Here is a 12,243-nt window from a genome sequence, read left to right as displayed (position 1 = left end):
TAAAGAAAAAAAGACTGTAAAAATAGTGTTTCACAGAGTTTATTAAATTACAGAATTTGATCAAATTGTAATTAAAATAAACAACAGCAATAAGCCCTCTGGTATAAATTGGGAGGAGGGTGTTTGGAGTTAAAGTAATCTAAGGATGGTAAGATATCGATCAATGTTAGACTTTTGTGCATTAGTGTGTCAGGGGTAGCTACTAAGTGAACAGAAAGAGTATAAAATTACCATTCTTAAAATGGGAAATTATGGAATGAGAAAAAATAAGAGCCATCTTAAAGAAGGTAAGAGAGAGAAAAAAAAACATAGACTGTATGTGGGACAAATAGATAGCAACATACTTCAATGGAGAAATAAACTCAAATATTACTTATATTAATATGAATGAAGACCGTTTCACTTAAAAGTAAAAGATTATCTAACTATATGCCATTTACAAAAGATACTTGTAGAACTTAAGGATACTTTAAGCAGAAAAGTTGAAAGTAAAGGATGGAAAAATATATACTGTGATTCCTAGCCCATAATTTCCTTAAAGGGAAAATTGTGCTAAAAATAACACTTGTGATGCCAGATACTTCGAGTGTCTTAGAGTGTCTGTTGTATTACAAGTGTGGGATTACAGGCTTAGAACCACAAGCTACCCAAGTTTATATTTCTTTGATGTTTTACTGTATGTCTAGTTTATGACTTTAGGCTGTCAACACAGCTCCATAGGAATCAGAACCGTGGGTAGTGTTTATAAGGTGATAATTTACTTCACTGATGTCTTTACAATATTTCTGTCTGTCAAAACAAACATTCCATTTAATTGTTCAATTAGATAAACTGGAATTAATACGTAATTGCTTAAGAGAGCACAAAATGTTGAGAGGGAAGCTTTAAAAGCTTCTTTTTCTGGTGTGAGACTAAATATTCTTTTTCAGTTCTCTTTTTAGAAATGATTTAAATGATCTTTTTGCCTTAACGCTATTTCGTATTTAACTGGAGCTGTTGCAGTACAGCATTTTCCACATAAATCCTGCTCTCATATAAAGGAAAAATTCCAGTTTCTCAGTGATGAATAACGCCTGAACACTGTCATCAGAGGATTTTTTAGTCATTTAATAAATATAAGTTGAATAGATGGGTAGGAGGATTTTGAACTGGAGAGAAGGTGAAGAATAGTGTGTAGAGATGGAATGGGAGGGGGATTTTCTCGCGATGGAAAATGCACTTAAACTAAACATGAACTTGAGAATATTTGTATAAACAAGAAGCCATTTTAATGAAGACATTCTTGAGAAATCCATTTCTAAGCCTTCACACAGAGCTAAGTAAAGAATAAACCTCTACAGAATATAAGTTCTACGATATGATGCTTAGACAATCACTAATAATGAGTTATAAATTATTTTGAGATGTGGATATTGATTGATTGGATAAGATACCCACTGGGAAAGTTTCACACCAGCCTAAAAGCTTATAATATACAAATTCACGTCTCAGCAAAATGATAAGAAATGGACCTATGGGTCAATAGGAAATGGCAGAATCTGTGAATGTTAATTCTATGAATTTCTGGTTTCTACTCAGTCTTCCACTCACATAAGTTGAAGAGTATGGAGAATGTTATTGTAAGTAAGAATAATCCTGCATAAAATTTACGGTCAGAAGATGCTACTAATTTTGCACAAATTTCCTGAAATGTCAGCAATGAACAGTGATAAAGATATAATATGGATGCTCAAATTGATCTTTACTATAAGCAGAACATTAATTTTTTCCCTTGCAAGATAGTACATATCATCTGTGTTTAGGAAATCAGCTTGAATTATCCATGCATAATCCAATATCTAAATCACAGGCCACAAACAAATTCTTGGTGTTCACATTTAGGTCGAGGAACTCATTGGCTGTTTGATACCATTAAAATAACATACATTTTCTAAAAAAAAAAATTACTTTGCCCTCTAAATGGTCAGCTAAAGGTTGGGCTTTCACCAGCCCAATAAATTATTTATGTAATATCAACTAGATTCCTCCTGCCTCTTTGCCTTATCTCATGAGAAACTGGCTCACTGACAACAGGGAGAGCCTGTGAGGGCGGCGGGGATCAGCATGGGCGATGATGTTTAGTTATGCAGCTGTTCTAAACCGTACCCAGAATTAGTTTTAATCAGGGATGGTAAGACAGCAGACATGGAAGTGATTGTCATGAAGAAGGAAGTTTATACTCACAGAAACAAGAGGCGTGGCATGCCATGTGGGGTCGGTCAGGAGGCAGAGAGGGGGAGAGGGCAGAGCGTGGCCCAGAGCCTTCATCGGTTTTCATGGGAACGAATGGGTGAGGCAGGGAAGATATGCTGAGTAAGCTTAGGATTGGAGAGTTTGAATAATTTCAGTGGGCTCCAGGCTATAGGGAGGCTTCCTAGTTATCTGTTACCTGGTCCTGGAGTGATTTTGGGCAAGGGGAATATTGGCTTGGTGTGTGAGTTTGATAAGGGAGATGGCTGGGGACGTGGGCTCTGGATTGGCTGGTTTGTGTATTAAAGATGTGCTCAGAGGGGAGTCACTTGCTATCTTTAGGAATTAGATTGCCCTGGAGGGGTAGTCTTTTCAGGATTAAGACTCCAAATGCCAGAGCATCAAGAATACTGAAAATTGGGGCTGGCTCCGTGGCCGAGTGGTTAAGTTCGCGCGCTACGCTGCAGGCGGCCCAGTGTTTCGTTGGTTCGAATCTTGGCGTCCCACATGCCACAACTAGAAGGACCCACAACAAAGAATATACAACTATGCACGGGGGCGGGGGGGGAGGTTTGGGGAGAAAAAGGAAAAAATAAAATCTTTTAAAAAAAAAGAATACTGAAAATAATAAAAATAGAGTCAATACAACAGCCTTGTTTTTGTCATCAGGCCAAATAGATCTATGAGTCACGATCACCTGGATGTTTAAAAAATTAGTGTAGCTATTGGAAAGTTAACCATATAGATCAGAATCTCACTGTGTTATTGTTGGGAGCATGTTGACGGTTTAATTTCTCAAAAACAAAATTCCGGCAAAAGTGAAAAGAAAACAAAGGGTTGACACAAGTGCAATTCATTAGTAAGAATTAGAAGAAAGGAAGAGGAATATAAAGTACTCATGTAACTTTATATTATATATATTAAGTATCACGTACTCAGTAACTCACACGAGTATTTTCCCAATAACTGGGCACAAGAGTCCTTCTCACCAGGACAAATTTGGAAGATGCTTGACTGGTAAACGAGGCAAAAAAAGATTATTTTGGTGTTTTCAAGTGAGAGCGCACTTGGCTTTGGTGCTGTCATCTAAAAAAGCCTTGAATACTTTAAAGAACTAACAACGTCTGCAGCTAATTTTCCAATCTAAGGACAGTCAAGACCCACCTTGCCGTATAGATAACTTAAAACGACAGCACTACTGGTGACACAGACAGACAGACAGGCAGCCATATTGGCATGGGGCTAATAAAAGGAAAGCAATGAAACACCCAGGCTTCCGCTTCCGGAAGGGAGTCAGCTAGTACCCCTGGGCCCTTGCTTTCCTCATCGTCAATGTGAAATGGTTGGTCAGATGATCTCAAAGGTTTCATCGAACCATTACCTACATGCACACATAGCCGTCATCGTATCCCTGGGATGTTGCCTTCTTAAAAGAAAATGGTGAAACTGAAATTATTGCTTTGAACAACCAGTGAATTAAGCTTGATTTTGGATGTTGAGTTCTAGAAGAATTATTCTCCCTTACTTACTATGCAGACCCTATATTTTGTGGATGCAACCTACTTTTATGCTTAATACATCTGTATTTAAAGGATTTATTAGAGACTTAAAAGTGTAATAGGACAAGCAAGTGGTTTAATGCATTCAATTTGTAACCTCATACTTTGTTAAAAAGTATGTCCCCCACCACAGTTTCTCATTTGGATGGTACAAACTTGCACTCGCCAGAGGTCAAGGAAGGTGCTGAAGAAGACTTTTTTTAGGCAACATGCATTTCCTATTGGCCCTAAAAGTAACTATTCATACCTTAGAGGTATCATCGCCTTCATCTTCATGCACTGAACTGGATGGTGAAGGGGTTGCAGACTTGCTTCCGGGTGGAGATGGTGAGTTGTGGGGGACACTGCTTCCCCCCATATTCAATCCAAGTTGAGCACTTAGCTGTGACTGGTTGATGGTGGTCAGCTGGCCATGCTGCAGCATTCCCGGCTGCTGCCTGATGTCTGCAGGCTGACCCCTTGGTCGCATGGCTGCCATCTGAGGATGGGAGCTATACTGAGCTCCTTCTGGGTTCCGTATATCTTGCATCTATAGGAAAAAAAAAAAAGGAAAATGGAAAAGAATAATTTTCACAAACATGTTTCAGGAAAAATTTTTACAAAATTCTGTAGGATGTCCTGCTGAATTACACACATTTCCACCCTACACTGCCTGCCCAGAGTAGAATAATCCTAATAGTATCTGTCACCCTAAAGGTGCTGTTACCAAAAGAACAGAATTTGAGAATTCAGTCAGCATCACATTTCACTACTCAAGACCTGATTAATTATATTTATAGTTCTTCCATACTAATGAAATGCAAACATATATCATTAGTAGATTTATATGGTGTAAGTTTCAAAACATTGATACTTATTAGAGTGTCAAAATTTTGCAGTTACTAGTTATTATCACAGCAATTCATGGAACCCTATTTCACTTATTCTGATCATTTAAGAAAGGTTTTGGGAGTTAAGTGTACCATGGTTCTCAGTTTAGTTCTATATAGGCTAGTATTGGCCAAAATGATCTACTAACTTCCAGACTCAGAACACTTACAGGCTAGTGTTAACCAATTGATTAATTGACTACTGAAATGATTTGTCTGCACAGTCAGATTTGAAAGTAAAGCTCTAAAGTTGCAAGGTCACCATATTAATCCATTATGCTATCTGGGTCACTGCTTTTTAGCCTTAATGAGACTCACTCTTGTAATTCAAGCAATGAATTTCGTCTCTGCAAGGATTAGAATTAAAAGCATTGGAGGATGAAGCTCTTAACGTATCTAGAGGTCAAATGTGTTGTATAAGAGGAGTATGGTGGATTTCACTTAATGTTTCCCCGGCACTTTCAAACTTAAAATAATGGGGAATATTTTGTGGTGCTTATAGAAGCAGCTCAGTTTTTTCACTCTGAGCAGTTTGAGGAATTCATGCAGGTAGAGGCTTTATAAAACAAGACGGAACAAAGGGAAAAAAGGAAAAAAGAAGCACAGTGAAGGGATATATGGTTAGTTACATTTCGGAACTGAAAAATAAAGTTCATAATGTTGTCTTTCTCTGTTTCATTCAAAAAAAATCCCACATGATGTCAGAATACCTAGTAATTACCTGTCGGCAAATGTTATCATAACATGGAAATAACTGTGAAGGTCAATTAAGTCATAGGTTTTTTTTTTTTTTTCTTTCAGTAATAAAATCATTTTCCACCAATGCTCTCTAGCCATTTCACCAACCTGGTCAGATCCAGTTGAAACTGAAGGGGGGGTCTGCCTGTGTTCTCTGTATTAGGTTGACCGTCTCCACCAGGAGGGCTCTTATTAGTCAATATCACCCCTGCAGACCTCCCGGCCTCCTGCTGCAGCTTCATCTTCAGGCTCAGTTCTATGTATCCTAGACTCTGGCTCTTCTTGGTGAAGGCTTAGGCTGGCCCCACGGTTTTCTACCTGCTGCTTTCCTGGTCTGAATCAACGTTTTCTTCCCATAATTTAACCTGCATTCCTCCAATCCTTCAAAAGTAGCTCGTACTTCTCCTTTTAATGAAATTCCTCATTAAGGAGTTCCTACTATTCAATGAAACATGTTAGAGCTGCAAAGGCCCTTAGTGACACTTTGTTAGTCTACAGAAGAGGTAACTCAGGGGCGGGCTACAGTACAAATTTGTTGAATAAATATATAAATCAATATAAATGAATAAATGAACGAATAAAGCCCAGAGAGGTTAAATGACTTTCCCAAACCACAGAGTTGGAGTTAAAATCTGCATCTCTCAGCTCCTGTCTTGTATACTTCCTATTGTATTAAGCAGCTGATTCAATATGTTATATATCTTGTAGAGAGAGTTATAGTTAATTAAAGATAATCGAAAACACCTTGTCAAACGTCGTCTACCCAAATCAATTGTTTTTATCTAGTCCGTTCATGTTGCCTCCACTCACATTTACTAAAATAGTTTTTGTTCCTTCTTAGGTGTTCACATAACTTCTATAATCTGATCTTCCTTCTGAAATAATATTAGCCTTCACAGATATCCTTAAAGTTGTGCATTGACATAAAAACCAGAACCAACGTTTGAAAATACACAGAAGATGCAGTAAATACTATGTCTCTTTTCAGTCTTCTGCTGTAACGTCCTGAAGTCCTACTGTGTTTGTTCTTAGACTTATCATTTGGAAAAGCTCTCTCACTGTGGGCAAAGAGATATGAATGCCCATAATGGGCACTGTCCTACACAGGGCAGCCCTCTCTCCCAACCCTGCACCAAAGAAAGCGCTCACGCACATGTTCAAACACGTATGTTTATAGGAAGACACACTGTTATAGCTCTGTAAGTTAGAAATGTTTACTAGCAAAATCATACTTGAATAAACTATCTTTCCAAAAGTATTTATCTATTGATATCTTTATTTCTCCTTCACGTAAATCCCAAGTTGCAAAGCACGAACAGTTTGTAACCTATCTGTTTGGGGCCCACTTCCCTTGTTATTCTTTTAGAAATATTACAGTTTTAACATGATATTGCAGATGATGATTTTTAAATTCACTTATATACAGAGTTTCTAGATTTATGACTACACCCAAGGGTCTTCAAAGGCCTAAAGCTATGTCACTTTATAGCTCCTCTCTCCCACCATTTTGTAATCTTTTTGATTGTTTTCCCATGTTAATTAGTGTTGGGGATAGATCTCTGAGTGCTAAAATTTGTATTCCCACCTTTGCACCTTTAGTAGAAGGAGGGAGGCATGGCTAAAGAGGAGTGAAGAATCAATTTCGGTAGGGATAATGAAGTACTCAACAGGGTACCTCTCTTTCAACATGCTCATTATTAGTTCAAAATATTGTGTCACCAATGGTGTTAGGCCAGGCAGACAGCAGCTTTAACACCGAATCAGAGAACAATTTTCCCTGTGCGGAGGGTGGCAAGCACAAATTAGAGAGCATACTCATATCTTTAGCCCTCAGTGCACTTAGAAATCGTCAGATCTTAACACCCATGGTGACATTTCTGAATCAGGAGGAGTATTTTCATTTTACCTTGCTTTCATAGGAGGCAATTCAGTATTAATCGCTGCCTTGTGTGTAATATGGGGAAAATTAAACTGGATGGAGTCTGATTACTGAAAAATAGGAATAATTACTTAGCTCATGAAAGTGAGCAAATGTTTTGATTGCTGGTTTCCTTCTAGAAGGATATTGATTGACTACAGGTCTTAATGTCGAACACAAAACCTCAACTTGCAAAATACTATTTCCTGTTAATCTCAGTATTTTTAACCTAGTCTGAATAATTCACCTAAGTCATGCTTAACAACAACTGGTGTTTTCTCTGATTCTTCTCTACTCCTTCATGACTTCTCTTTTTCCTACAATTTCCCATTCCTAAGTGGTTCCCTAACATTCTGTTTCTGAGTCACATTTCTTCCACCCTGCTAAGATTTATCACAGTTTTGTTAATCGGGAATGTTCTAAGTTAAAATGTACAGTTTTGACCCAAACCCCAGATCTAAGTCAGCAGCTGCTTGCCAGACTCACCACCCGGGCATCACCTCTGCTAGAAACATGAAGAAAGTTCTCTTTCTGAAACCTATTTTGTCCTATGTGTCCCATTTCTGTTGATGACATGTTCATTCACCCTGTCACCTCTACTCAAAATGTTCTGGTAATTTTTGATTATTTCCTTTTCTATCAAACTGCCGTGAGTTCCACTGAGTCTGCTCCACATACCCTTTCCACCTCCCCTCCTTTCATTCCCACATCCACTCCTGTATTTCAAGCCTTCATTACCTCTTCACTTGCAACAGCAAAAAAGAATCTTTTCACATCCACCCTGAAGAGAACTGCAAAATTAATCTTCATGAGCCACAGACTCAAAAACTTCCCGATGATATCTGCCCACCAAATTAAACCCGAGCTCTTCAGCATGCCATTAAGAGTTCCACATAAACCTTATTCCCCATAACTGTCCTTCACACACTTCATTGTTCAGGCAAACCCGGATAATTGCTGGTCGTTACCTACGTCTCTCTCCCTCCAACATGTGTCTTTGTTTATGCTGCTCTTTCAGTGTTCATTTTCTGAGCATTTGCTGTCTGAAATTTTAAAGAACAGTTAAAACAACCATTCTTTGCTCAGTGATTTGTCGTTTGCACAGGACTTTTACCTAGTGAGCCTTGTAATTCCCTTTGAGGCAGCCCTGGAGGAACGGCTGTTTTGCACAAGTTTATCGAGAATGGAAGCAGTTAAATGATCTCAGATCTCTCTACCAACAAAGATTAATGTAGAAATGAAATATGCTTATTTTACATACTTGTATTCTCCTTACAATTCCAGGATGTCATTTCCATATTCACATATCCAAATTCTAAATACATTAGGGTCAAGTTCAAAAGTCAGCTCATCTGTTAAGCTTCCAGAACCTTCTTATTCGGAACTGCCAAAGCACTTTGTACTTTCTTTATGGGACAACAATTTTAAATTCCTTAGTCTAATGTGTACTTCTCTTCTAGACAGTAATCTTGATTAGTAAATGACTAATGCATTTTTCAATCCCTCCTGAGATCTCTTTTAGCTAAACTAGGTATTCCAAGCATTCAAAAAATATTGGCTGAGTCAGTATATAAGTGAAGAAATGAATATTACAAATATTAACTGACTTTAACCAGTTTGAGGAGTTTTCTTTTTTCCTATGACATCTAACAATAGTCACAAGGTGAAAAGAAAATTTGAATAATGTCTATTTCCCCTTGTGGCAGAATCCTCAACCTGCACCCTTGGAGACTCATTACACTTTTGTCCTGGGGGACAGGCCTCTCATATTTAACTGTCCAGCCAAGAAGCTACCTAACAGAGGCCATTTTCTTGCTTCCTTTGCAGCTATGTATGGCCAAGTGACCATGTTTTGGCTAGTGGAATGTAAACGAAAGTGCTGTGTGGTACTCCTAGGAAATCTCCTTAAAGGGAAGGGCTCACCCTCCTTTGCTCTTTTCTGCTGGCGAAAATGTGTGTGTGATGATTAGAGCTAAGGAAAATGTCTTGGAGCAAGAGGCAGCACCCTTAAGATGTTGGAGGCACAAGAAAGAAGGAGCTGAAGTGTCCTTCCTTCAGTTCCTTGTCATGTCCTTACCATGGAGCCACCAGACCCTGGACAATCTACTTACTGTGAGAGTCTTTAATGTGAAAAGGAAGGAACGTCCACATGTCTATCTTTTTTAGGGTCGCTGTCACTTTGAGTTTCCTGTTATATGCAGCTGAACTTTATCTTAACAGACACACCTTAATAGATTATAAATTCAAAAAAGCAGGGATATAATCGATTTTGTTTACCACTGTAACCCTAGTATCTAGCACAGATCTTGGCACGTAGTAGCTACTAAATACATATTTCCTGAATTATACTGAGAGGCATTTAGTACATTAGGACTGATGATGCTGGCTTCACATAAATAGTATTACAAATCCGTGATCTTTTGGGAATTACATTTGCCAAATTCTCAGGACTCAAATGTCTCAAAGGTACTTTTTTTTCTTAAAGGTTGGCACCTGAGCTAACATCTGTTGCCAATCTTTTTTCCCTTCTTCTTCTTCTCCCTAAAGCCCCCAACACATAGTTGTAATTCTAGTTGTAGATCCTTCTGGTCATGCTATGTGGGACGCCACCTTGGCATGGCCAGATGAACGGTGCCATGTCTGTGCCCAGTATCTGAACCGGTGAAACCCTGGGCCACTGAAGCAGAGTACACGAACTTAACCACTTGGCCACGGGGCCAGCCCCTCAAAGGTACTTTCTAAGGTGTGTAGTCTCACTTTGTTCACTTTAAGCTGAGTGAACTTCATTTTTTCTTGGCTTAAAGTCCTGCATGTTGTTGGCATTTTAGCTTTGAATGATTCAAACTCAATCCATTGAAAATGGGTGCTTGATTTCACTTTTTTGAAAATCAGAACAATTTCCTTAAATGTTGCAGATTGCCATTGAGGACTAATATTGTTCTAATTATGGGAGCCCAAAACTGTCAATTAAAATCATGGAGGAGGATTACAATGATGAAGAGAAGATTTCAACTGAGTTCCTTCAAAACCTTTTTCCAATTAATGGAAAGCAAAAGCTCAGGTAAGGTCAATTAAGAAACAAAGCAGGTGCCATATATTCTCCCTTGTGACCTGCCTTGTAATCCATGCCTTGACGCCAATACCACGCTCCTCACTCCCTTTGCCCAATTGCCTATAGTGTGTGCCCTTCAGATTGAGGACAGCACTCAAGTAGCAAACCTCAGGCACGCTATTCCACACATATTTCAGCACGTGTTTGCACTTTATTTTCCTTGGATCTTCTTTGAAAAGGAAAAGAAAAAAAAATCCAGGTCGGTCATCTCAAATTATTATTTTAAAAAATGAGTAACATTTTGGCATAACTGTAATATCCCCTTAAAAGAAAAATCCTTAGAACAACATTAGTTGTATTAGTGACTAAATGGTGTTAAAACTGAGCACTCGAATGGCACCAGGACAAATGAAGAGCTGTGTTTCAGTGTTAAAAGCTGTTTGTGTTTCACAATCCTTCCAGAGTCTGTGTTCCTCTTTCAAAATCCGATCCTTCCCAGTCCAACATGCTAGCCTTGAAAGCTATCATTATCTCTGCCTCTAGCAGACAATCCATATCAAAACAGTTGTACACATAAAACCCTAACGACGTCTTGGCTCTCTGCGCTCTGATCCAGCTGTTTGAGTGAACAGCAGTTGGTGAACAGAGCCTGGAACACTGGGAGCCCCGAGGCCTTCTTCGCTAATGTGGCTCACCAGCTGCTGCTTTCTGTGGTCTTTGCAGGCGAGGCCTGGAAGTCTGCCAGTTCCAGCAGGAACAAGAGAACGTGAGGAATCTCTGAAGCCCTTCCATTTACCCCTGTCTGTCAGCATTTGACACCCTTTGCTGTTGAGTGCTTTCCCCAGGGCTATGAGGAGACCCTGCTGGCTGAGGCTGTGACAAGTGCTTACTCTCAGTCCCTTTTATCCACACTATCAAACACTTACCATCCTTAGCATCTAGACAAAAACTTCTGAGCCTGGCTCTTGGAAGTCCATCCAGCCTTGCATGATTAATCAGGCCAGGACGGCTAAGCAGTTCCATTTTTCTTAGGAATAGCACACTCCACGAGGCTATGAGAAGAATGTAAATGTTGATATTACTTAAGTCCCCAATTTGATTACATATTTTTGCCAGGGATTCAATTAATATGTAAATGTATACACCAGAACAAATGCGTGGGCAAATTTAATAATCAAATTTTATTTATTATTTTCCTAAATGCGTTTTCAAGAGAGAGCTAAATTATTTGCTGTCCAAACAAATTAAATAAATTGTTTCTATGTGATCTCCTTGTGTGATCTATTTATTATTTAAAAATGTGTACTTCAAATAAACTTTAACATTTTTGCTATTAGATATCTGATTTTGAATACTGATAATTAATGTTAAAAGACGGGAAACCTGGAAAATGCATTTGCATAGCACAATGTTATACTTTTAAAGATTAGGTAAAATGGGTTTCAAAAGAAAGGGTGAAGATTTTCATGAAAACGTATTTTTATCCTCAGAATTTGGTGAGAATAACTTGATTTCAACTCTAAAGTTCCAAACACAAAATTGTTTTTGAATTCAACATTTGGAATCTATTTTCCTTCCAAAAGACAATATGAACAAATAAGGTTCAGATTTCTTTACAATACACTAAAATGGAATATTTGTAGTTTAGTTAGGATAGTCATTATAAAACTAATTATCACAACGCAGGAACTCTGGAGCACAATTCGTTAGACATTAGCCAAATGGACAGACAGCAGTCTCTAGAACTACCGTCCTTGGAGAAGATCAAAGTCACCCGTAAAAACCAACGTTCATGCCCACATGCACCCCCATAATGCCTGACCATCCTCCTCCCTCAAACGTGGCCTCTCTCATGAAGGGGACCCTTATTACTAAAGA

At 38.6% G+C, this 12,243-nt stretch overlaps 1 protein-coding gene across 4 annotated transcripts in view; it reads right to left on the bottom strand.

The window, feature by feature from the left end:
- Nucleotides 1-12,243, bottom strand: part of TOX (thymocyte selection associated high mobility group box) — a 291,760-nt gene that overhangs the window by 40,650 nt on the left and 238,867 nt on the right. For all 4 annotated transcript variants that reach the window (XM_023648557.2, XM_023648558.2, XM_070221517.1 and 1 more), the window contains one exon: nucleotides 4,036-4,317. In XM_023648557.2, coding sequence (XP_023504325.1) covers nucleotides 4,036-4,317 — 282 coding nt within the window. The remainder of the gene's footprint in view (nucleotides 1-4,035; nucleotides 4,318-12,243) is intronic.

The sequence above is a fragment of the Equus caballus genome, chromosome 9 (genome assembly GCF_041296265.1).
Source record: "Equus caballus isolate H_3958 breed thoroughbred chromosome 9, TB-T2T, whole genome shotgun sequence".
NCBI classification, from domain to species: Eukaryota; Metazoa; Chordata; class Mammalia; order Perissodactyla; family Equidae; genus Equus; species Equus caballus.
The sequence above is the reverse complement of the archived record's forward strand: the minus strand, read 5'-3'. Positions and strand labels throughout refer to the sequence as shown.